This window comes from Staurois parvus, unplaced genomic scaffold (genome assembly GCF_062004578.1).
Source record: "Staurois parvus isolate SC_StPar_1 unplaced genomic scaffold, SC_StPar_1.0 ptg000081l, whole genome shotgun sequence".
In the NCBI taxonomy this organism is placed as follows: Eukaryota; Metazoa; Chordata; class Amphibia; order Anura; family Ranidae; genus Staurois; species Staurois parvus.
The window spans coordinates 14,674,718-14,698,039 of NW_028317877.1; the positions used below are offsets into that span (position 1 = coordinate 14,674,718).

A 23,322-nucleotide genomic window follows, 5' to 3' on the forward strand; every position below is an offset into this window, starting at 1 on the left:
GTCCTTCTTTTAAATCACAAGTAATCCCAATCACTATCAATGAGGCTTGACAAATTTGTTTTGAATCTCGGAGCAAGTTAAAGTTAGGAGCCAATTTTTTTTTTTTTTTTTTAACGTAGCGAGGGTTGTCAGCACCCAGGGCAAGGCAACGTTTGGTGATATGATTTGAAGCGTGATAATCACGGCAAAACCGCACCACGTTTTAGGCACCATTGAAAATAATGGCACTTGAACCTATCACAATGATTCTGCCGTGATTCCAAGCTGCCCAGGTATGAATGGAGCTGCCTTGGTTCACACATATGCAATTTTGGATGCATTTTCAAACTCAGATTCGCATGACAGGCTAGATATTATGTGTTTTTATTGAGGTATTGAGGTAGTTCACACAGATGCAATCCACATGCATTGTGTTTTGAGTGCCATTACAAAAAATGGTCTTTTGTGAGTGTGTAGCATTGCGTTACCACCTTGCAAGTGATAGAGTAGAGTGGCATGTGGAGATAAGCAAGTGTTCATATAGGATTGCTATTGACAGGAGTTTTTGCATGGAAAATTCACGGGAGCCGATTTCGCATCGAAAGTCCACGGGAGCCGATTTCCCATTGAAGTCAATGGGACACAATTTCGCAATGAAGTCAATGGGAGGCAGTGTGTACTTTCAGGTGCCAGGATGCAATTTCTAATCGCCATGGTGACCTGGCACCTGAGGTTTGTCAAGCTCTGTCTATCAAGATACAAAAATGGGATCTGGTGTTGTAGATTTGTTTTTTGAAGGTACTACTCATCTTTCTGTCCTCATTGCTTAATGAGAGATCGATCCACAACAGTTCTATACAGATCACTGAATACATGGTTGCTCAAGACACATTAATATTATACAGGATTATATAGCGCCAACAGTTTGCCTAGCGTTTATGACTAGATAAGGCTGGGTACTAGTACAGTTCAACAGCCTACCTCTGCTCACTGCTTATGAATGCACTGCTGGGACAGACGCACTGTTGAGACAGACCATCCACATGCACGCAGACAATAGGAAGCTTGGTTTAAAGCAGCCAGTTCCTCCAGAGCATTCAGCCACTCGTGACTGTTTGTACGCTTTTCTGAATGCCCCCATGTAAAAACTTAATTTCTGTGCTCACTGTAAAATCCTTATCTCGGAGTTCCTTGAAGGACACAACTTAACTTCTGGATGGACTCAGGAGCAGGACTCTAGTACAACTTAAACTAAAAGCATGCCTAAGGGGTGACCCTCTGGTGGTGACCAAACCTCAGCCCCCCCCATCTGCAACCCAAGATTCAGTTAGTACCCAGCAGTATAAGGACAACAATACTGAAACAAGACAGGGCAGTGAACTCAGAAAAAAAGGATTTTACTGTGAGTACAAAAGTCCAATTTTCTCCATCTTTCATTAAAAGGACACAGCTTAACTTCTCATGGATGGGATATCCCAAAGCGGTGCCAGAAAGACAGAGGAAAGGGTGGGCCCACAACAAACTACAGAACTAGGCATCAACCCCAGGCGGAACAGAAAACCACAGCCTGTAAGACTTTCCAGCCAAAGCTGGTGACTACAGAGGTAGATTTAACCACCTTGGTAAACATATGAAGTGACGTAACCAACTTGCGAACCTGAACAAAAGCTATTAAAAAAAAAAGAAAGGGAAAAAAAAAGAAAAAAAAAATATCTTTAGGAGTTTGAATGTGAAGCTTTGGAGCTCTATGACACTGGGCAAAAACTGAATCCTGGGTTGTAGATGGGGGGTTTGGCTACCACCTCCTGAAGGTAGCAGCATCAAGCCCATCCTTGAGGAGTTAAGCTGTGGCCTTCAACAAACGATAGAGAAATAATGTAAGCAGTAAGAATGTGGTTTCCCCATTTCCTTTTTTATTTTTGCATAATTTTTACAACACTTAAGAAGCTTTCTCACTAGCTGCTGAACAGCTACCATCCATTTGTGAGGTCTGACAACTTTTTATCTTTTCACTTCGTAAATATACTGGTTGTTGCCTTCACACTCCAGTGCTCTGTGTTGGCAGAACTGAATGACAGCCACAACCCTCACCAGGTCTCCTCACACAAACTTGTATGGAGGGGTAAGAGGGGGGTGAGTCAGTTTAGGTCTGTTACTGAACACCCAGAGCACAAAATCAAACTCTACTGCAGTGGTTCTTAACCTGGGTTCGATCGAACCCCAGGGGTTCGGTGAGTCAGTCTCGCGGGTTCGGCGGAGGTGAAGACCCACACCCGACTCATATGATTCGTGCAGTAAATATTCATTATTATGTTTTTGTTTTTGTGTGAAAATCATGTTTTAATGGTTTTGTTCTTTGTTCTTAACGGTTTTGTTCATTTTGTGCACCTATGTATAAATATATACCTAAATATATACCTATGTTTTGAATTTTAAAAATCATATTTTATTTTTCCAATTAAGAAGGGTTCGGTGAATGCGCATATGAAACTGGTGGGGTTCAGTACCTCCAACAAGGTTAAGAACCACTGCTCTACTGCATACTAAATTACATAGTCCTATCTAGACATTCTACACAGCCCTGCAACAAGAATGTGGCAGCAAGACAATCAAAATGGGGGATGAGGCAAGACTATGAAAATGGTTGTCAGTATGTCTATTGAACTGGATATCCATTTAAAGGGCTTTAAATTGGCATAACCATCACCAGGCATTTACACAACATTAAAGCTCAGGAAATTTGGTAGTTCTGGAACGTGCATGGTAGCTGCTCCCATAGTAGAATATAGGAATGTTATTTTTCTTGCAGAATAAAAATGTACTATTTCCATATTCAGAAGAAAATTACAATCTCACAGGAACACAAATCCTACCTGAGTTCTGGATATACATTCTCCAAATACCACTTGAAAGGTTTGCAGCCCAGTTTTTTCTTCAGCTCTGTGCGGCTCTGAATACTAAAATTAAATACATGAAAAGTTAAAATTAAATCACTAAAGCCCAACTACAGCCAAAATGTATTTAATTTTGAATAGAGTGAGTAAGGGTTACAACCCTGAATTTGAATTTTTGAGCCCCTGATGTATTCCAAGTCTGTACAGTATACCAGCATGAAACATTTGCACCTGCTACTTTTATAAGGTAATAACGGTGTTTACAAAACCATTTGGGGCACACCAAGTGGATTTACATTGTTTTGCTGTCCTAAAGAATATCTATAACACCCCGGTAACATTGGGTGCGACTTGGCATGCGATTTGCATGCTATGCGACTTGCAAATCACATGCCCAGTCGCACCCACCCCACTGTTTGCAATTAGAGCGGTCATATCGATGCGGTTCCAACTTGGTTGGAGCCGCACCAATTTCTACAGTAGTACATGCACTACTTTTGGTGTGATATGCATAGACATCTGTATCAGATGTCTTGCAAATCGCATTTAAAATCGGCATCTCACTCAAGTTTGAAATCGTGCGACTACACTGTAAGTCACACAATTTCACAGTTGGGCTTGATGTGACCGGGGTGTGAATGAAAGTTTTTGTGCTTGAAGTTCAGCTTTAACATAAGAGTCTTATGACACCTATAAGCAAAAGACTGTGCCTAATAGTAAATCTGTTTTTTTTTTTGGGGGGAAAATATTTTTATTTTAAACATATTAAGTTGGTGAAAACATACATAGTACAAACAACAGATGCCCTCGCAGGGGCAGGGTCAAAGACCAACAGATTGGAGTTGTTTTGTACCTTTAGTTCATTATGTTTCAAAGGAGAAAAGAAACATAATGATGAAATAGCAGGACCATAGCAGATAAGAGGGAACCCAGCTCAAAACAGAGAACAAAGCACCTGGGTGACTACCCGTTAATTACCCACATCGCCCGTCGCAGTGGCGGTAGAGACCACATCAAGCCAACATGACCAAATTTTATAAAATTTACAAGGGCATCCTCTATTAGAATAAGTAGTCTGGTAACGGGGTAAATTACAATTCATCAGTCGTTTCCAGTAAGTTATGGCAGGGGGGATGGTTTCTTCCAGCTTACAGTGATTGTTTTACGAGCATAAAATAACAGGATAATTAATAAAGTATGCTTGGCCACAGCAGGAGCCAGAGATTTGTAAATCTGTTCTTACAGGTACCTTTGCAGTTCTTGGCTGTGCTCACAAACATAAGACACAGATCAGCCCCCTGCTGTAGCCTTTAACCTGGTAATGCACTACAAAATTACAACATTGCAGTGTAATTACTGGGAAAGAGCAGACTAAGTAAATTCTTCCTGCTGTCTACAGCAGATTGATGACATGATCTTAGCTTAGACATAGTTACTTGAATGGATCTCGAAAAATTGTTTTTTTTTTCTATTACTAAAAGGTACAACACTGTTTCAAAAAGTATAATTGTACTGTACATTGTAACATGTTAAAAAATTATTCATACACACTAGTAACGTTTTTGACAGGTACATCCTAATTAAATTAGATGAGCCAAAGTGTATACCTACTTTCCATAAGGTACATTTCTAGCAGAGGGCACAGCTGCATAGTAAAAATTCTTGTATTCATCCATCCAAACCTCTGCTGCCCTGCGTGTATTCCTGAATTTGAAGAACACCTATATTACAACATGTTCTTAAAAGGAAGAGATGTTTAACATCAAAGTAACCCTGTCACTGCAGGATCAAACCTGAAAAAAGAATTACCTGTAAAAGACAAGGTTTACTATGAGTTGAGTCACTGCTGTGATGCTGCTCCTTGACTACTGCAAGTATTCAACCCTTCAGATGGGTTGAATACCTGCTTCCCCTGAAGCATGCTGTGATTCTTCCAGGCAGGTGATGTGTACTTTATTGATCTATTAGTGGTCAGGAGGAACCACAGTTTGCAAAGGAGGAGCAACATCAAAGTAGGGGAGTAGCATCACCGCAGTGTTTCAAAACAACGAACCCCTAAAAAGATAAGTACAGAAACCCTTTTACAGATAATTCTTTCAGTTTTCACCCTGTAGGGTCACTTGAAGGTTACAGCCATTACTCAATCTTATATCAATATGTTTTAGAAATACTTACTGTACTATTAAAATACAAACACTTGTGAGAAAAGTCTAAATGTTTACGTATCGATAATATAATAATGTTAATGACAGTTTACAAACCTCAAACATCATTTTACATTCACACTATGTGTGCTGACAGACGGTTTCCCGCAATGCAGCCATTTTGGGCTGCGGAGCCGTGTAGCAGGGGGCAGTGTGGTGCACTAAGCTCATACAACTACCTTTTTATTTATTTTTTTGAACTTTATGCAAAGTGCACTTCATTCGTGTCTCTGCACAGCTGTGCAGTGCCCTTTGCTTGCTGTGCAGCACCATGCAGGGCCATCCAGAGAGAGGCAATAGTCTGCAAACACATTGCATATTATAGCACAGCTCTGGAAGGTATAAAAACAGTGTTCTAATGTGAACATAAACACACAGAAAGCTATGGTATTCTGGGTATCATCGCAGTTACTTGCATTTATCTACAAGGTAAACCGCAGGTAACTTAACGGCCCCTTAATGTTGACAGCCTACAACTGAAAATCTGTTACTGGCAGGTTCTCCATGTAAGAATCATTGCAAAAGACTAACAAATTATTTGCCTAAAAAACTGTATGCAATAAGAAATGATGCCAAACATACTAAAAAACAGATTAAAAGTTATATTAAAGACAGATTTTCTTCGGTTTAAAAATAAAGAACATGTTCTACTTACCTGTGCAGTGGTTTTGCACAGAGCAGCCCTGATCCACCTCTTCTCGGGTCCGTTACCAGCACTCCTGCCTCCTCTTACCTAGTGCCCCCACATCAAGCAGCTTGCTATGGGGGCACCCAAGCAGGCTTGCTCCCGATCCATTGCTCTGTGTGTGCATTCATGCAATGAACAGTGGCCGGGCCTCGTCCCTGCTCTTTCCTCACTGGCCCACTGGCTATGGAGGAAGGCTTTGGGGGGTTTGCTACACACAGGTGTTTATTTGTATGTGAAGGTAAAAAACCTTGAGTCTGTACAACCACTTTCAGGGCCTATTTAGATCAGATGCAGTTGGATGCATTTTTTACTACATTTTAATTGCACAGACAGTCCAAAATCCAGGTTACCTTATGGGCATAGTTCACACCATTACAAAGGTGTTGAATTTTTTTTTTTTTTTTTTTTTTTAAGAACTACTTGTCCAAGCTACTAAATCAGGGTCCCAATCTACTTGTCCCTCATGACAATCTGCTTGTCCTGATAAAAAAAAAATAATAATTTTATCCAAAACTGCTTTTAGGAATGTCTGGGGCTTTTAAAAACGAAAGGGTCTTTATGGCTACTTAAACTTTTAATATTTTTAAAGTTGAGCTGTTTATCTCCTCACCTCCCTATCTCCAGCACCACACCTGGCAACTAGCAGGGATGAGAGAGACCTTGCAGTGTGACGAGCCCCAACTGGGTGTTTGTCAGGAAAGGGAAGTGTTGGGCTCTCTTAACGCTCAGCAGAAGCGCATCTGCTGAACTAGTAAATGAGGAACCGGCCCGGATGAGAGGAAAGCAAACAAAATTTAAAAAAAACTTTGTTCCTTCAGGTTACCCTTGCACACAGAAGCAATCAGCTGCTCAGTACAAGTGCATGGTGAGCAGCCAAATCAAGCAGTGCCCACTCTGTTACACACACACACACTAAATTGACAAAAGTATTGGGACACCTGCCTTTACACGCACATGAACTTTAATGGCATCCCAGTCTTAGTCCGTTCAGTACTGAGTTGGCCCACCCTTTGCAGCTATATCAGCTTCATCTCTTCTGGGAAGGCTGTCCACAAGGTTTAGGAGTGTGTCTATGGCAATGCTGACCATTCTTCCAGAAGCACATTTGTGAGGTCAGGCACTGATGTAGGATAAGAAGGCCTGGCTTGCAGTCTCCACTCTAATTCATCCCATAGGTGTTCTACTGGGTTGAGGTCAGGACCCTGTGCAGGTCAGTCAAGTTCCTCCACTACAAACTTGCTCATCCATGTCTTTATGGACCTTGCTTTGTGCACTGGTACATAGTCATGTTGGAACAGGAAGGGCCATCCCCAAACTGTTGCCACAAAGTTGTAAATTGTCCAAAATGTCTTGGTATGTTGACGCCTTCTGAGAGTTCCATTCACTGGAACTAAGGGGCCAAGCCCAACCCCTGAAAAAACCCCACACCATAAACTTTACACTTGTCACAATGCAGTTAGACAAGTACCGTCCTCCTGGCAACTGCCAGATACATCCATCGGATTGCCAGACAGAGAAGCAGGATTGATCACACCAGAGAATACGTCCCCACTGCTCTAGAGTCCGGCGGTGGCGTACTTTATACCACTGCATCCGACGCTTTGCATTGCACTTGGTGATGTAAGGCTTTCATGCAGCTGCTCGGCCATGGAAACCCATTCCATGAAACTCTCTACGCACTATTATTGTGCAAATCTAAAGGCCACATGAAGTTTGGAGGTCTTTAGCTATTGGCTCTGCAGACAGTTGGCAACTTCTGCGCACTGTGTGCTTCAGCATGTGGTGACCCCACTGTCTCATTTTATGTGCCCTACCACTTTGTGGCTGAGTTGCTGTTGTTCCCAGTTTCTTCCACTTTGTTATAATACCACTAACAGACTGTGGAATAGTAAATAAATAGTAAATACTAAATATTAATAAAGTAATACTAAATAGTAGCAAGGAAATTTCACGGATGGACTTATGGCACAGGTGGCAACCTATCACGGTACCACGCGTGAATTCACTAAGCTCCTGAGAGCGACCCATTGCGATGGTGGTGATTGGAACACCTGAATCCAATGATTTGGAGGGGTGTCCCAAGAATTTTGGCAATATAGTGTATGTATGTACGTACAGTATCTCACAGAAGTGAGTACACCCCTCACATTTTTGTACATATTTTATTATATCTTTTTATGTGACAACACTGAAGAAATGACACTTTGCTACAATGTAAAGTAGTGAATGTACAGCTTGTATAACAGTGTAAATTTGCTGTCCCCTCAAAATAGCTCAACACACAACCATTAATGTCTAAACCGCTGGCAAAAAAAGTGAATACACCCCTAAGTGAAAATGTCCAAATTGGGCCCAATTAGCCATTTTCCCTCCCCGGTGCCATGTGACTCATTAGTGTTTCAAGGTCTCAAGTGTGAATGGGGAGCAGGTGTGTTAAATTTGGTGTTATCGCTCTCACTCTTTCATACTGGTCTCTGGAAGTTCAACATGGCACCTCATGGCAAAGAACTCTCTGGGGATCTGAAAAAAAGAATTGTTGCTCTACATAGAGATGGCCTAGGCTAGAAGAAGATTGCAAAGACCCTGAAACTGAGCTGCAGCACGGTGGCCAAGACCATACAGCAGTATAATAGGACAGGTTCCACTCAGGACAGGTCTCGCCATGGTCAACTAAAGAAGTTGAGTGCACATGCTCAGCGTCATTGTCCAGAGGTTGTCTTTGTAAAATAGACATATGACTGCTGCCAGCATTGCTGCAGAGGTTGAAGGGATGGGGAGTCAAAGACTGGGTTTCCTCCTTTCTGATGCTTTGTCAGGCTCCAACTGCAGCTGTCTTCAGTTGTTATTTGTTTGTGGGTCTTTCTGCCTTTAGTTTTGCCTTCAGCAAGTGAAATGCATGCTCAATTGGGTTGAGATCAGGCGATTGACTCAGCCATTGCAGAATATTTTACTTCTTTTCCTTCAAAAGCTCCTGGGTTGCTTTTGCAGTGTGTTTTGGATCACTGTCCATCTGTACTGTGAAGCGCCGTCCAATCAACTTTGCTGCATTTGGCTGAATCTGGGCTGACAGTATCTCTCTAAACACTTCAGAATTCATTCAGCTGCTTCTGTCACACGATCAATAAACACCAATGACCCAGTGCCACTGGAAGCCATGCATGCCCATGCCATCACACTGCCTCCACCATGTTTTACAGATGATGTTGTGTGCTTTGGATCATGAGATGTTCCAAGCCTTCTCCACACTTTTTTCTTCTTGTCATTCTGGTACAGATTAATCTTAGTTTCATCCGTCCAAAGAAAGCTTTTCCAGGACTGGTCTGGCTTTTTTTTTTAGATGTTATTTGGTTTTGAATGTGTTTGCTTAATTCTGAACACAGCTACATCCCCAGTTATAAGAGGGTGTGCACACTTCTGCAACCATATTATTTTAGTTTTTTATGTCCCCCCCCCCCCAAAAGATTTCAGTTTGTGTTTTAATTGCGTTGTACAGTTTATAGGTCACATTAAAGGTGTTATGAAATTATTTATCTTGGTCTCGTTTTTTTACATCACGAAAACCTGACATTTTAACTGGGGTGTGTAGACATTTTATATCCACTGTATATACCCTCAAATTAAACCTGAGAGTATGCACTTTCAGCCCATATCCATTATCTAACTATAGCTTGAATATGTTTTGGTAAATACCTGAAAAAAACTAAAATTGCACCTGTGCCCAAATATATATGGACCTAACTATATATATATATATATATATATATATATATATATATATATATATATATATATATATATATATATATATATATATATAGCCGCGTAGGTGCTGAAATAGACTGGACATACAGTATATGCTGAATGGGTATAGTATCCATATGCTTACTAGGCTATGACAAGAGAATGGGGGACTGAAGGATTCAGATGATTGCATTATTTTGCAGATACTCTATTGCAGGGCTTGACATTTCCACTCCCGTGCTCGCCAATGGCGAGTGGAAATCATGGTGAGGGGGAGTGTGTCCCCCAGGGCCGTCTTGCTGAGCAGGCTCGGAGCTCAGGCCGGATCGGTCATTGGCACTGGGAGCCGTCAGACTGTTCAATAGCTGAGCGCAGTGAAAGCACGAAGGAGTATGTGATGTGCTCTCTGCCTCCCCCTAGAGTGCAGTACCCGGCTCTGTGAGTGAACAACAAAGTACTGCAACTTTTTATGGTGTGTGTGTGTACGTGTACATGTGTGTGTGTTTGTGTATGCATGTACATGTGTGTATCTGTACATGTGTCTGCGTGTATGTACATGTATGTGTGTGTGTGTATATATGTATGTACATGTGTCTGTGTATGTATGTACATGTGTGTGCGTATTTCTGTGTATGTACATGTATCTGTGTGTGTGTGTGTGTATATGTATATACATGTGTCTGTGTATGTATGTACATGTGTGCGTATTTCTGTGTATGTACATGTATCTGTGTGTGTGTGTGTGTATATGTATGTACATGTGTCTGTGTGTGTATGTATGTACATGTGTCTGTGTATGTACATGTGTGTGCGTATTTCTGTGTGTGTACATGTATCTGTGTGTATGCGTGTCTGTACGTGCCTGTGTGTGTATACATGTGTCTGTATGTGTGTGCGTGTGTGTACATGTTTTTGTCTGTGTGTATGTACATGCCTGTGTGTGTGTACAGCTGTCTCTGTGTTTGTTGACACCAGCAATGGGGCACTATTCCTCCCCATAATACCAAAAATGCATGGTTTACTCCCACTGACACCAGGACAATTTCAACTCTTAAAGGCCATAGACCAGCCCTCCTAAAGTCTGAAGGACAGTAAACTGTCCTTTTGTTTAGAAAGTTTGGAGACCCCTGCTTTAGCCCAGAGTATGCTGTGTACTGTACAGACTATACTCTGGGCTGAAGCAATACACCCAGATCCCACCTATTAAAATGTACTGTACACTTTTCCTGGCAAAGTGGCCACTAAGGAGCTCTGAAAAGCATTAATGGTTTTTATGATCAATAAATACCGACCTTCCTGAAGAGTCTATTTAGAAGCACCTTTTTATTGAACAGGCACCTATGCTGACCACACACAGGTTCTGTTTTGGGGTCCATCCCTTCTTGACCAGGCCATTTTTTGCATTACGGCATTACTTTACTTTAACTGACAATCGTGCGGTCATGCAACGCTGCACCCAAATTAAATTTACACTCTTTCTCCACGAATAAAGCTTTTTTTTGGTGGTATTTGATTGCCTGTACAGTTTTTATTTTTTGTGCTTTTAACAGAAAAAAAAAGAAAAAAAAAAGACCGACAATTTTGAGAAAAAAAAAAATATTTTTTTTAACTTTTTGCTATTAAACATATCCAGTAAAAAAAATTTAAAAATCAAACTTCATCATAAATATAAGCCAAAATGTATTCTGCTGCATGCCTTTGCTAAAAACAAAATCCCAATACGTGTAAATTAATGGTTTATGTGAAAGCTATAGAGTTTGCAAATGGCGGTACAGATACTGAAATTTTTTATTTTTTTAACTAGTAATGGCGGCGATCAGCGACTTATAGCGGGACTGCGGTGGGCATTACGACACTGGGGAGAATTGACGTAGTGTCACTGATGTCCCCAGTGCCACCAATAGAGTGACCAGTGCTAATAAAAAGCAATGGCCAGGAAGTGGTTAACATGTGGGGTGATCAAATGGTTAACTGTGTGCTGTTTCACAGTAAGCGATGTCTGTGCTTTCAACTGAAAGCACACTGCTTTGTATGGCCCTGATATTGTCCAACCTACAGAGGACTGAATTCAAAGACACCCAGAAAATCAAAGTGAAAAAATGATGCAGAAGGCTAGTCCATTTTGCTGAAATTTCATTGCAGTAACTCAAAATGGTACTCAGTAGTTTGTATGGCCCCCACGTGCTTGTATGCATGCCTGACAATGTCGGGGCATGCTTCTAACGAGACGACGGATGGTGTCCTGGGGTATTTCCTCCCAGATCTGGACCAGGGCATCACTGAGCTCCTAGACAGTCTGAGGTGAAACCTGGTGGCATTGGATGGACTGAAACATGATATCCCAGAGGTGTTCTCTGGATTTAGGTCAGGCGAGTGTGGGGACCATTCAATGGTATCAATTCCGTCATCCTCCAGGAACTGCCTGCATACCCTCGCCACATGAGGCCGGGCATTGTTGTGCACCAGGAGGAACCCAGGACCCACTGCACCAGTGTGGGGTCTGACAATGGGTCCAGGGTTTTTATCCCGAAGCCTAATGGCAGTCAGGGAGCCATTGTCTAGCCTGTAGAGGTCTGTGAGTCCCTCCATGCTGAACGATGTTACAGGCAGCATACCATTCTCCAGTTTCTCCAGACCCTTTCATGTCTGTCACGTGCTCAGGGTGAACCTGCTCATCTGTGAAAAGCACAGTGCACCAGTGGTGGACCTGCCAATTCTGGTGTTCAATGGCAAATGCCAATCGAGCTCTCTGGTGCTGGTCAGTGAGCACAGGGCCCACTAGAGGACTTTGGGCCCTCAGGTCACCCTCATGAAGTCTGTTTCTGATTGTTTGGTCAGAGACATTCACACCAGTGGCCTGCTGGAGGTCATTTTGTAGGGTTCTGGTAGTGCTCATCCTGTTACTCCTTGCACAAACTTCTGTAGGCGGCCTGGGCATCTCTGTGAGATGGTTGCAGTTCCATCTTTGTTATATGTTAATATCACTTTTGCTACAGTATTCTGACTGATAAGTAAAGCATTGCTGAACTTCTTGTAGCCTTCACCTTTCTTGTGTAAAGAAATTATTTTCTCAGGCCGTGTTACATCTCTCTCCCATGTGGTACTATTGCTGACAGCATGAAATGGGAAAGGGTTTTCTTTGTTAAGTAAAGCCCTTTTATAATCAACTGTCTGCTGGAAACCTCTTTAATGAATAATTAGACTTACCTGTAGTTGGATTCTTGTTAATTAGGATTTTGTTTAAAATTTAGGTTTGCTCCTAAGACTTTCATTGGGGTGTATTCATTTTTGCAACATGGTCTTGAATGAATTTGTTAGGAAAAATACTTTTTTGTGTGTGCAAATTAACAAATCTTGTTTGCAATCAATGGCCCGCATTTGTGGGAGTATTTTGTAGTATAGTGCCCCATAGAAAATGTTGATTCTGAAAGGAACGTAAAGGTTTTCTGACAAATCTGTTGCGGTGCACTTTTATGCTGAAGGGTGTGTGTACACACACACATACATTCTGTATATTCTCAAATAGATACCTCCTAAGCATTCTAGTGATTCATTCAGTGTAATTCCAAACAACATATTATTTAAATATTGTATATTTAAAATGGAACAAGTAAAGACAGACATGGAAAATGGTCTTATTTGGTCGATTATTTGGATTCGCTACCTGGTGAGCAATTTATTTTAACAAGAATGCAGGTACAAGTAAAGACATTTCAGACCTTCCATGTTAGTTACTTATTAGGTAGCAAAACCAGGATCAAAATAATAGCCCTGGAGCTTGAAAATTTTAAGTTAGTAATGACTGTTTCCATTTTTCTTTCCCTGCAAGTTACCAATAAGCAATAAATACAAACAATGTGCCAAAAGGCCCCTTACCTGGCAAACACTGTTCCACTTCCTCCTGGAAATGTATATGGATGCTGTTTTCGAAATACATGTCCCACTCTACTGCAAGGAATTATTTCCAGACTTCCACCACACTGCCATACTCGGAATGAAATCTCTAATTGATATTCAAGAAAGAAACACTGATTTAGGGAGAACTCAACCAATGACAGCTCTACACCCCCTTGATTTCTGGAATTAGAAGAAACATGTCAACTGCCCTCCGCTGGGTTTTCTATAGGAATATATTCTAGACTGAAACCCTTTAAAAGTGGTTGTAAAGATTTAAGGTTTTTACCTTCATGCATTAAGGATTAAGCCTGCTTGGGTGTTCCCATATCAAGTTACATGCGCTGGGGGCACTAGGCAAAAGGGAAGGGCCAGGGGAGTCAGTAGGGGACCTGAGAAGAAGAGGAATGAGGCTGCTCTGTGCACAACCATTGCAAAAAGCAGGTAAGTATGACATGTCTGTTTTGTTTTTTTTTTAAATTGCCATTAATAACACTTTAAAGTGGTTCTAAGGGCTAAAGGTTTTTTACCTTCACGCATTCTATGCAAGAAGGTAAAAAAAAAAACACCTTCAGTGTGCAGCCCCTCATCCCCCCCAATACTTACCTTAGCCAGTCCAGCGATGTGCATGAGAGCCCCGGCTCTTCTGAGTCTCTCCCTCATCATTGGCTGAGAAACTGGCTAAGAAACTTTTGTCACAAAGCCGACCCAAAGATTAATGCTAGCATTTTTACCTGCAAATTGCACATTAAATGATGCAAAACCGATTTAATATATGTCCCACTTTAAGATTTTTAAGGTCTTAGTTAAACTAACTTGCATGATTAACTGTGGTGGGGTGAGTTGATATACCAAATCTGTACTGCAGCTTGTCTTTTATTTAGGATAACTACAACTGCATATTGCTCTGGTAAGAATGAGGCTGATGGAATGGATGCAATACTATGATGTTTACATGTATTACAAAAGTCACCTAGTGTAAAGAAATCCCAAGACTGAGAATAATTGTACAGCTGCATTATATGGTGATCCTCTGGCTTGTTACAGCCTTTGCGACAGGCTGTTCACTTCAAACTGGGTCTGCATTTCTATACAAGTCTATGGGGATGCAAAACCCACTTGACATTGGTAAGAATGAGGTCAGCTGCAGGTCAAATGCACCTTTCATTCTAAATGATCTCAGAGTTATCTCAAACTGACGCCAACACAAGCTGAAAGCCTGTCAACACAGGCCCTTATTCATTGGTTGTCTACAGCGTTCAGGGCATACAGCTGGGCACAACATACATACCTAGATTTTCACCTCCCCAAACATCCATCATCATATCATATTTTCCCAGCTCTTCAAAGTATGACTTGTCCATTACAAACAGCCCACCAGCAATCATTGGCGTTCTGGAAAGAAAAAAATAAAATTTACAGTAAGGACTGTAAATGGTTTAATCAGAATAAAATAAAATAAGAATGTATAAAACAGATAGTCTACGTGTTGTTTTCACTCATAACCAAGTAGGTTTAGGTGCAGGGAGACATTAGCTAGTACTTATTAAATATTAGAGTGTGGCATTAAAAGCCAAATATCAAATAAAAAAGATTTCTGTGTATTGTTGATATATTTTTTTTTACTAGTGCAATTACTTATGTCGCTATCATACACTGTATGAGAATACTTAATATACGCTTAGTTTTCACATGCCGATTTGATATTTCTCTGATCGCGGTTATTGTAAAACTGATGCAATAGCTGGTTAGAAGCATATTAATACCTACACCAGTATTGTTTTCAGTTCCAATTTATGGTTTTATTACCATACCTTCTCTATTATACTCAAGACTAATAGACATGTCTGATTTTGTAGTGTATGACCCTCTTAATGCTACTCTCAAATGATAACATGTTCATAGGACACACTTAATGTATGCGATTATGACAATCTTCCTCAGGTATGGTATGTTTGTACTTTTTTGCAAAAACTTTAAGGCCTGGTTAACACTTGTGCAATTTCAGATCCAACTTGAGTCACAAAGAATCACATGACAATGGAAATCACATGGTTTTCATTGGCATCCGTTCACAATCAACGTGACTTTGTAATACTATATAATATTTTATATGTGTATGTAATACAAGGCTGGACACAATCACCAAGAACAAGTTATATACAATACACAGGTCCTGGGCACGTCATAGCATTCACTCGGCACCCCAAAAAAAAAAACAGAATCCAACTGCAGCATTCTTGCACTGACAAAACCTCCACCTTTATTATCACACAACACACAGGAGGATATATCTTATAGTCATCACAAGCTGCATAATAACACACACCACTAATAGTGTGAGCATTACAGCATGAAATACACACATCTTTTGACAGCATCACAGCATAGAATTAATACATTACCAAAGCTATGGAAAGATGGGAAGGAGACCCCATCGGAACAGTGCACAGGGGATCGCGGAGAAGCCATAAACATGACTAATCGACGAGCCCATATAGCCTTGGCAAGAGTCCCAGCGTACCCTTTGGCATGGGAAGGCTTTCAATTTCACAGTGTCCAGGCTTCCCTTTAAATATCCTGTGAACCATTTTTGGCGATTTTCCCAAAATGGGCGGGCACCATGCCCACTCCAGGAGGAGCTAGCAGAAAAATCCCATGAGGATAACAGAGTCACACCCAGCCACTTTACTGGACAAACAACTTATCTAGCAATCTCACACTTCTGCCACAAGCCAGCTTCTCATCGAACACCCCCAACATGGAGGGCACAAGCAAATAAACATTTCTTACTGCATAAACAAGTTTTATCTAACTTAAGCAGTCTAATGTAACATTTTTAGATGTTCACAAACAAGTTCAATCTCACAAACACTTCTTATCTGCTTTATGTCTTGTGACTCTGTTCCTTTAGCCTAGAGAAATGACAACAAAAGGGTCAAGGCCAAAACATTTCATAGGAATTACTATATATATATCTCACACTGCAAGTCTAATCAAAATCGGATTGCTGCAGTGTGAACCTAGCCTTAATAAAGATTATATTTATTTAAAAAAAAAAAATTCAAAAACGAACAAAGCTTTCATTTATTATTTTAAATAAGTGACAGGTACTGTTCATTTAGCAAAATGAACATTCACTTAGATATATATGAACAGTCTCTGCTTTTTCAATTTATCAACCCCATTATATCCCAAGGAAGTTAAATCACTGGGATACTCCAATTTACACATCTGATATCTATTGAAATACTGTTCAGCTGAAATATCGTACTGACAGCAGTAAACCATACAAGGGACAGGACACCTAGAAACAGTCCAAGCAGGTCTGTTCTGCACTTTTACTCAGCAAAGCAGCAATGCAGTTTGAATACAAGGTTTTCTACAATTCCACAGCACAGAACAAGTAAAAATATCTGCTTGCCCGTGCAACTAACTAAACGAAGGTCAGTTCCTTCGTAACAGGGTGCCCCCTAATGGGTTCCCCAAAGCAGACTGAAAACCCTTGTATCTTTTTTAGTATTCTGCTAGCAGTGAGCGAACAACAGTATATAAAGGCCTGTGCACATCTGAGACTAATAATCTGGCTACCAGGTAAAATGTGGAAGCTAGGAACAGAGCCCACCCAAAGCCTCTATTCTAGTGGAAGAAATCCTCCTAAATTTTACAGTAAAGGGATCTGCCATCTTAGCCTCTGTTTGATCTAGAGTTGCCATGGTGTTGAACATATGACCAGCTTTGACAACAACCATTAGATGACTTGACAGTTTGGTTGAGCGCTGACAAAAACACATTAGTAACTAAGTTATCCTTTAAAGAGTAACTTTAATTTTTAAAAACATTGCAAAAAGGCAGGTTTCTTCTGCAGAAAAGACATCTCTTCGACATTAAAGTTTCTTACCTGCCTGTCTGAACTGTACACTGAGCTTTACATGTATCTACTGAGGCGAGTTAACTCCCGTGCATACGTGGGACTGACGTCCAAATGCCCAAGCCAATCAAAGCAGAAAAATAAATTAGAACCCGGATGAAGACCAGCTGAAGATATCAGCGGCCAGTAAGGAAGCTAAAGGACACCACAGTGCTGGAGTGGAGGTGCCTGTAGTCCTGCTTTAAGGCATGCCTTCAATGTAATAGATTTGGAAAACCATCAAATATGTAGGTTTACTTCGGCTTTTATATAACAGTAAAACACACACATCACCCACAATCCTGCCAGCCAATGTCCCACACAACAGATATATAAAACATCTTGTTTTGCTTCCCGCATGGGACCTCAACAGGGAAAAATTCCTACATTAGTGCCATGCCTTCCATCCATAAAGCCTGTTCCAATGAGGGGGAAATCTCCCCTTTAGACTTTCCAGCTGGGAAGATACAGCAGTGGACAAAATGCTGCCTGCTTCACAAAAGGATGAACTCTGTTTTTTAATTACACATTAGTATTTACAACAACTTATTTTGTGGATTCTAGTAAAACGATCAGCAATGGATAAGGTAATCTTCCACAATTTCAGACCAACACAGTGAACATGCATTCATACCAAGAAAATTCAGTGTGTGACTATAACCCTGTACTGTATTGTATTTCTTGTGGCTGTGACTGAATTGGGAATATATTTCATAGTATGAGATTTAGAGTCTTGCTGAGATTTTCTGCGACTTCAACACGGTGTAATTTGTATAGGAAATGCAATTTAATGATATATAAGAATCAATTCACAAAGCTATATCCAGAATATTTATTTTCTAAAATATTAAAAATTAACAGTATCCAAGATTTGAAAAAAAAAACAAACAAAACAAAGCCAAAAAAAAAAACAAACAAAACAGTCGCATGGCCAAAAATAAAGATACCTATCCATGTGTAAGCATCATGAATTAAACCATCAACAATGCCAACTGTAAATAATTTAGGACACTGAAATTATTATTTACATACACAGTCTGTATGCAATGCTTTTCAAGTTTCCCCCAGTGTGTGTATATGTGCTGTATGAGAGAAACAATCCATTTCTACAGTTCTTCAAAAACAAATTTAAAGATGGCATAGAAAAAAAAGTGTTTACTTAATGGGGGCTACTGGATTTCCTTGTCTTGCTCTCCTTTGTTCTGGAGTCATATAGTCCCACTTGAAAACCAGGTTCCAGTCAAATCCTAGAAGGGAAAAAAAAAAAAAATATATAGTAGTCATAAGTTCTTTCAAATTGATCAACAAATGCTAGATTCTTTATGGAAGCTGTTCCCTCACAAATACAGTACAGTAAGTGAGCATGGTCACCCTAGGACATAAAGTATGTTACTGACAGGCTAACTGTGTAAAATAAAGGAAAAAAAAAACCCTTAAAAACGTCTGATGTGGGTCACAGGAGTGCACTTAGTTCTGTACTCTTGTAACCCAGATTTAGCCAACAGCGGGCTGCTCTAGCAGGATCATAACTATATTGTCGGGATCCACACAGATGTCTGACTGGCAGCTGGCACAGCCTCTCAGCGCCCCACCTCATGTGAGCGCTTGGTTCTTGGTCTTAGAGCTGGCAGAGGACAGCTACAGCATCTGGCCACATAGGTGAGTAAAGAGGTTTGTTCTTTTGTAATCCCGCACTTCATTACCTTTTCAAGCAAATTATCATGGATATATAATGGCAGCACAGTTCAAAGCAACATTACGATTTAATGATCATTAAGATTGGAGACCTTTATCAGCTAATATATGTATAGAATGAAACCTGTTCTGAAATAACTATGCAGGTTGACATTTCTGGCCTACATCCGAAATGTTGAATTGCCTGACTGCCTCTGGAGTCTTTGACCCAAAACATGCAAGCAGCTTGTAAGATTAGAATTCCTAATGTGATAGGCATGCTTGTTCCGAGACAGTGACTTTGAAACAATTGACATTATTAAACAATATAAGAATTGAGCTCTGTCATTTCAAAGCCATTGTTTCTAATTTTTAGGGACTCTTTAATGACGGACATAGTACCACTGGATTGGCGTAAGGCCAATATGGTGCCAATACTGTATTTAAAAAGGGTCAATCTTTACCAAGTAATTATAGACCTGTTAGTTTAACGTCTATAGTTGGGAAAATACTGGAGAGTTTAATAAAAGTCCACATGGATGAGTTCTTGCTGGAAAAAAATATTTTAAGCAACAGACAGCATGGATTCATGAAAGACAGAAGTTGTCAAAACAAATCTGATTTGTTTTTATGAGGGGTGAAGAAAACCTTGGACAGAGGGGTGGCGGTAGACGTGGTATACTTGGATTTTGCCAAAGCGTTTGACACAGTTCCCCACACACGGCTAATGTGTAAGGTAGGTAAAGTCTACGGGCTTGGAAAAATCTGTATGTAAATGGATAGAAAACTGGCTAAAAGATCCTATTCAAAGAGTAGTGGGTAAGGATTCATACTCTGCATGGTCTAGGGTTGTCAGTGGTGAATCCCACGGTTCAGTGTTGGGACCCTTACTTTTTAATAGATGCATAAACGATACGAGGTCTGGTATTAAAAATCCCATTTCAGTCTTTGCAGATAACACCAAGCTGTGCAGTGGAATAACGTCCTTACAGGATGTCTTCAACTTACAAGCCGACCTCAATGCACTGTTTAATTGGGCAACTATGTGACAAATGAGGTTTAATGTTGATAAATGTAAGGTTATTCACTTGGGGGCTAAGAATATGCATACATCATACATACTGGGGGGGGGTACAACTGGGGGAATCAATGGTGGAGAAGGATCTGGGAGTTATGGTAGATCACAAGCTTAATAATGGCATGCAATGCCAAGCTGCAGTTTCTAAAGCCAGCAAAATCCTCTCTTGTATTAACCGGCTCCCGCCCACCATATAGTAATATGACGGGCGCAAGGTGGTTCTCTCGTTCTGGGAGGACGTCATATGACGTCCTCCCATTCTCACCGTGCATGTGCGGCTCCGGGAGCGCGCAGCACGGCAATCGGCGGTGCGCTGTGCCCCTCGGACACAGCAGATTACCAATCTATGGAAAGAGCCGAAGATGTCGGCTCGGTCATGTGATCAGCTGTGTCCAATCACAGCTGATCACATTTAAACACGGAAATGCCAGTTATTGGCATTTCTCTCCTCACAAGCTGTCACGCTGACAGCTCCAGAGGAGAGGAGAGACGGTAATCGGCATTCCTCGGAGGGGACATCTACACAGATTATCAGAGCACTGATGATCAGTGTGCCCTGATGATCTGTGTAACCCCAGCAGTGCCACCTGTCAGTGTCCATCAGTGCCAGCTCTGTGCTCTTCCATGCCACCTGCCAGTGCCCATCAGTGCCACATTTCAGTGCCACATCAATGCCACATATCAGTGCCCATCTGAGCTGCCTTTCAGTGTCACCCATCAGTGCCACCTATCAATGCTAGTCAGTGCCACCTATCAGTGCCAGTCAGTGCCGCCTATTAGTGTGCATCAATGCCGCCTATCAGTGTTCGTCAGTGCTGCCTATCAGTGCCAGTCAGTGCCGCCTATCAGTGCCAGTCAGTGCCGCCTATCAGTGCCAGTCAGTGCCGCCTATCAGTGCCACCTATCAGTGCCGCCTATCAGTGCTGCCTATCAGTACCCATCAGTGATGCCTGTCAATGCCCATCAGTACCACCTACCAGTGCCTTCTCAACAGTGCCCATCAGTGCCACCTATCAGTGTCCATCAGTGCAGCCTCATTAGCGCACATCAGTAAAGGAGAAAAATCACTTATTTACAAAATTTTATAACAAAAACGAAGAAAAAACTTTTTTTTTCTTCAAAATTTTCAGTGGTTTTTGGTTTAAGAAAAAATAAAAAACCCAGAGGTGATTAAATACCACCAAAATAAAGCTCTGGCACAAAAAAATTATACAAATTTCATATGGGTACAGTGTTGCATGACCGCGCAATTGTCATTCAAAGTGCAACAACACTGAAAGCTGGAAATTGGCCTGGGCAGGAAGGGGGTATAAGTGCCCTGTAGGCAAGTGGTTAAAAGAAGTAGAGACTCCAGAGAGAGAAATATCATTTTACCCCTGTACAAATCATTAGTAAGACCTCATCTGGAATATGCAGTTCAGTTTTGGGCACTAATTCACAAAAAGAACATTGGGGAACTAGAGAAAGTACAGAGAAGGGCAACCAAACTGATAAGAGGCATGGAGGAGCTCAGCTATGAGGAAAGATTAGAGGAACTGAATTTATTCTCTCTTGAGAAGAGGAGATTAAGGGGGGATATGATCAACATGTATAAATACATCAGTGGTTCATATAGTGAACTTGGTGTAGAGCTATTCACCCTGAGGTCCTCACAGAGGACAAGGGGGCACTCTTTACGTTTGGAGGAAAAGAGATTTAATTTCCAAACACGGAAAGGTTTCTTCACAGTGAGAGCTGTGAAAATGTGGAATAGACTCCCTCAAGAGTTGGTTCTGGCCAGCCCAGTGGATTGCTTTTAAAAAGCCTGGATTCTTTCTTAGATACACAGAATATAACCGGAGATTAACATTTCTAGGTAAAGTTGATCCAGGGAATATCCGATTGCCTCTCGGGGGATCAGGAAGGTTTCCCTGCAGAAGCAAATTGGATCATGCTTTGCTGGGTTTTTTGCCTTCCTCTGGATCAACTGTGGGTATAGGATTAGAATTCATTTTTTTTTTTAATAGTTGAACTGGATGGACTTCTGTCTTTTTTCAGCCAGACTAACTATAACTATGTTATTAGATTATCTGGATAGCCATGCAAAAGAAGTCAACAATGACATACTCCTACTGTACAGGCGTCCATCATTCCTAAAGTGTTCATAAATTGGGAAAGACTGAAGCACGCAAGACTTGGTGAGATGGTCCAATTGCTGTCATATTCTCAAACACCATACTTCACGTTTGCTTTCTACATTCATGAAAGCTTTCTAGAGACCTCACCAACTGGCTTATTTAGTAACAGGAGATAAGAGAGGGTACTGTGTCTCAGCAGGCATGCGCAGCAGCAGTGTTACTTCATGTCTGTTGCCAGCTTACTATTTATTTATTTATATTGGAGACATGATCTCATTCGGCACTGTAAAGAGTCACTGATAAAGAAGGGTCGTACAGGTAATACAATACACACAATGTTCCAAAGGCTAGTAAGCGCCGTTTAAAACATATGAATATTAACGGGGCTTACCTGTACAAGAAGGTAGTAAGGGGAAGAAAACAATCTAATCCAAAAATAAACAAACATACAGTTGTGACCAAAATTATTCAACCCCCACTGAAATTGAGTGTTTTGGCCAGTTTGACATTGCTTTTGATCATTCAGTCATCTTGCTTACATTTACATTAAAGAGGCACTTGTAGGTCAGACAAATATAACATAACAGTTATAATGAAATAACCACAAATGTCTTTTCTGTGCTCACAGCATTATCAGTTTTATTCAACCCCCAAGTGACATTCAATCTTAGTACTTAGTACAGCATCCTTTTACAGTTATAACAGCTTTTAAACGTGAAGCATAGCTTGACACAAGTGTCTTGCAGCGATCTACGGGTATCTTCGCCCATTCTTCATGGGCAAAGGCCTCCAGTTCAGTCACATTCTTAGGCTTGCGCACTGCAACTGCTTTCTTTAAGTCCCACCAGAGGTTCTCAATCGGATTTAAGTCTGGTGACTGCGATGGCCACTCCAAAATGTTCCAGCCTTTCCTCTGCAACCATGCTCTAGTGGACTTGGAGGTATGCTTGGGATCATTGTCCTGTTGAAAGGTCCAACGTCTCCCAAGCCTCAGGTGTGTGACGGACTGCATCACGTTTCCATCCAATATCTCCTGGTACTGAAGAGAATTCATGGTACCTTGCACACGCTGAAGCTTCCCTGTACCTGCAGAAGCAAAACAGCCCCAAAGCATGATTGACCCTCCACCATGCTTCACAGTAG

At 41.1% G+C, this 23,322-nt stretch overlaps 1 protein-coding gene across 1 annotated transcript in view; it reads right to left on the reverse strand.

The window, feature by feature from the left end:
• GALNT2 (polypeptide N-acetylgalactosaminyltransferase 2) overlaps nt 1-23,322 on the reverse strand; it is a 177,950-nt gene that overhangs the window by 17,763 nt on the left and 136,865 nt on the right. Inside the window, exons 9-13 of the mRNA XM_089669800.1 lie at nt 18,470-18,557; nt 14,692-14,795; nt 13,383-13,509; nt 4,485-4,577; nt 2,853-2,936 (exon numbers count right to left, since the gene is read on the reverse strand). Of these exons, the coding sequence (XP_089525926.1) occupies nt 2,853-2,936; nt 4,485-4,577; nt 13,383-13,509; nt 14,692-14,795; nt 18,470-18,557 (496 nt within the window). The remainder of the gene's footprint in view (nt 1-2,852; nt 2,937-4,484; nt 4,578-13,382; nt 13,510-14,691; nt 14,796-18,469; nt 18,558-23,322) is intronic.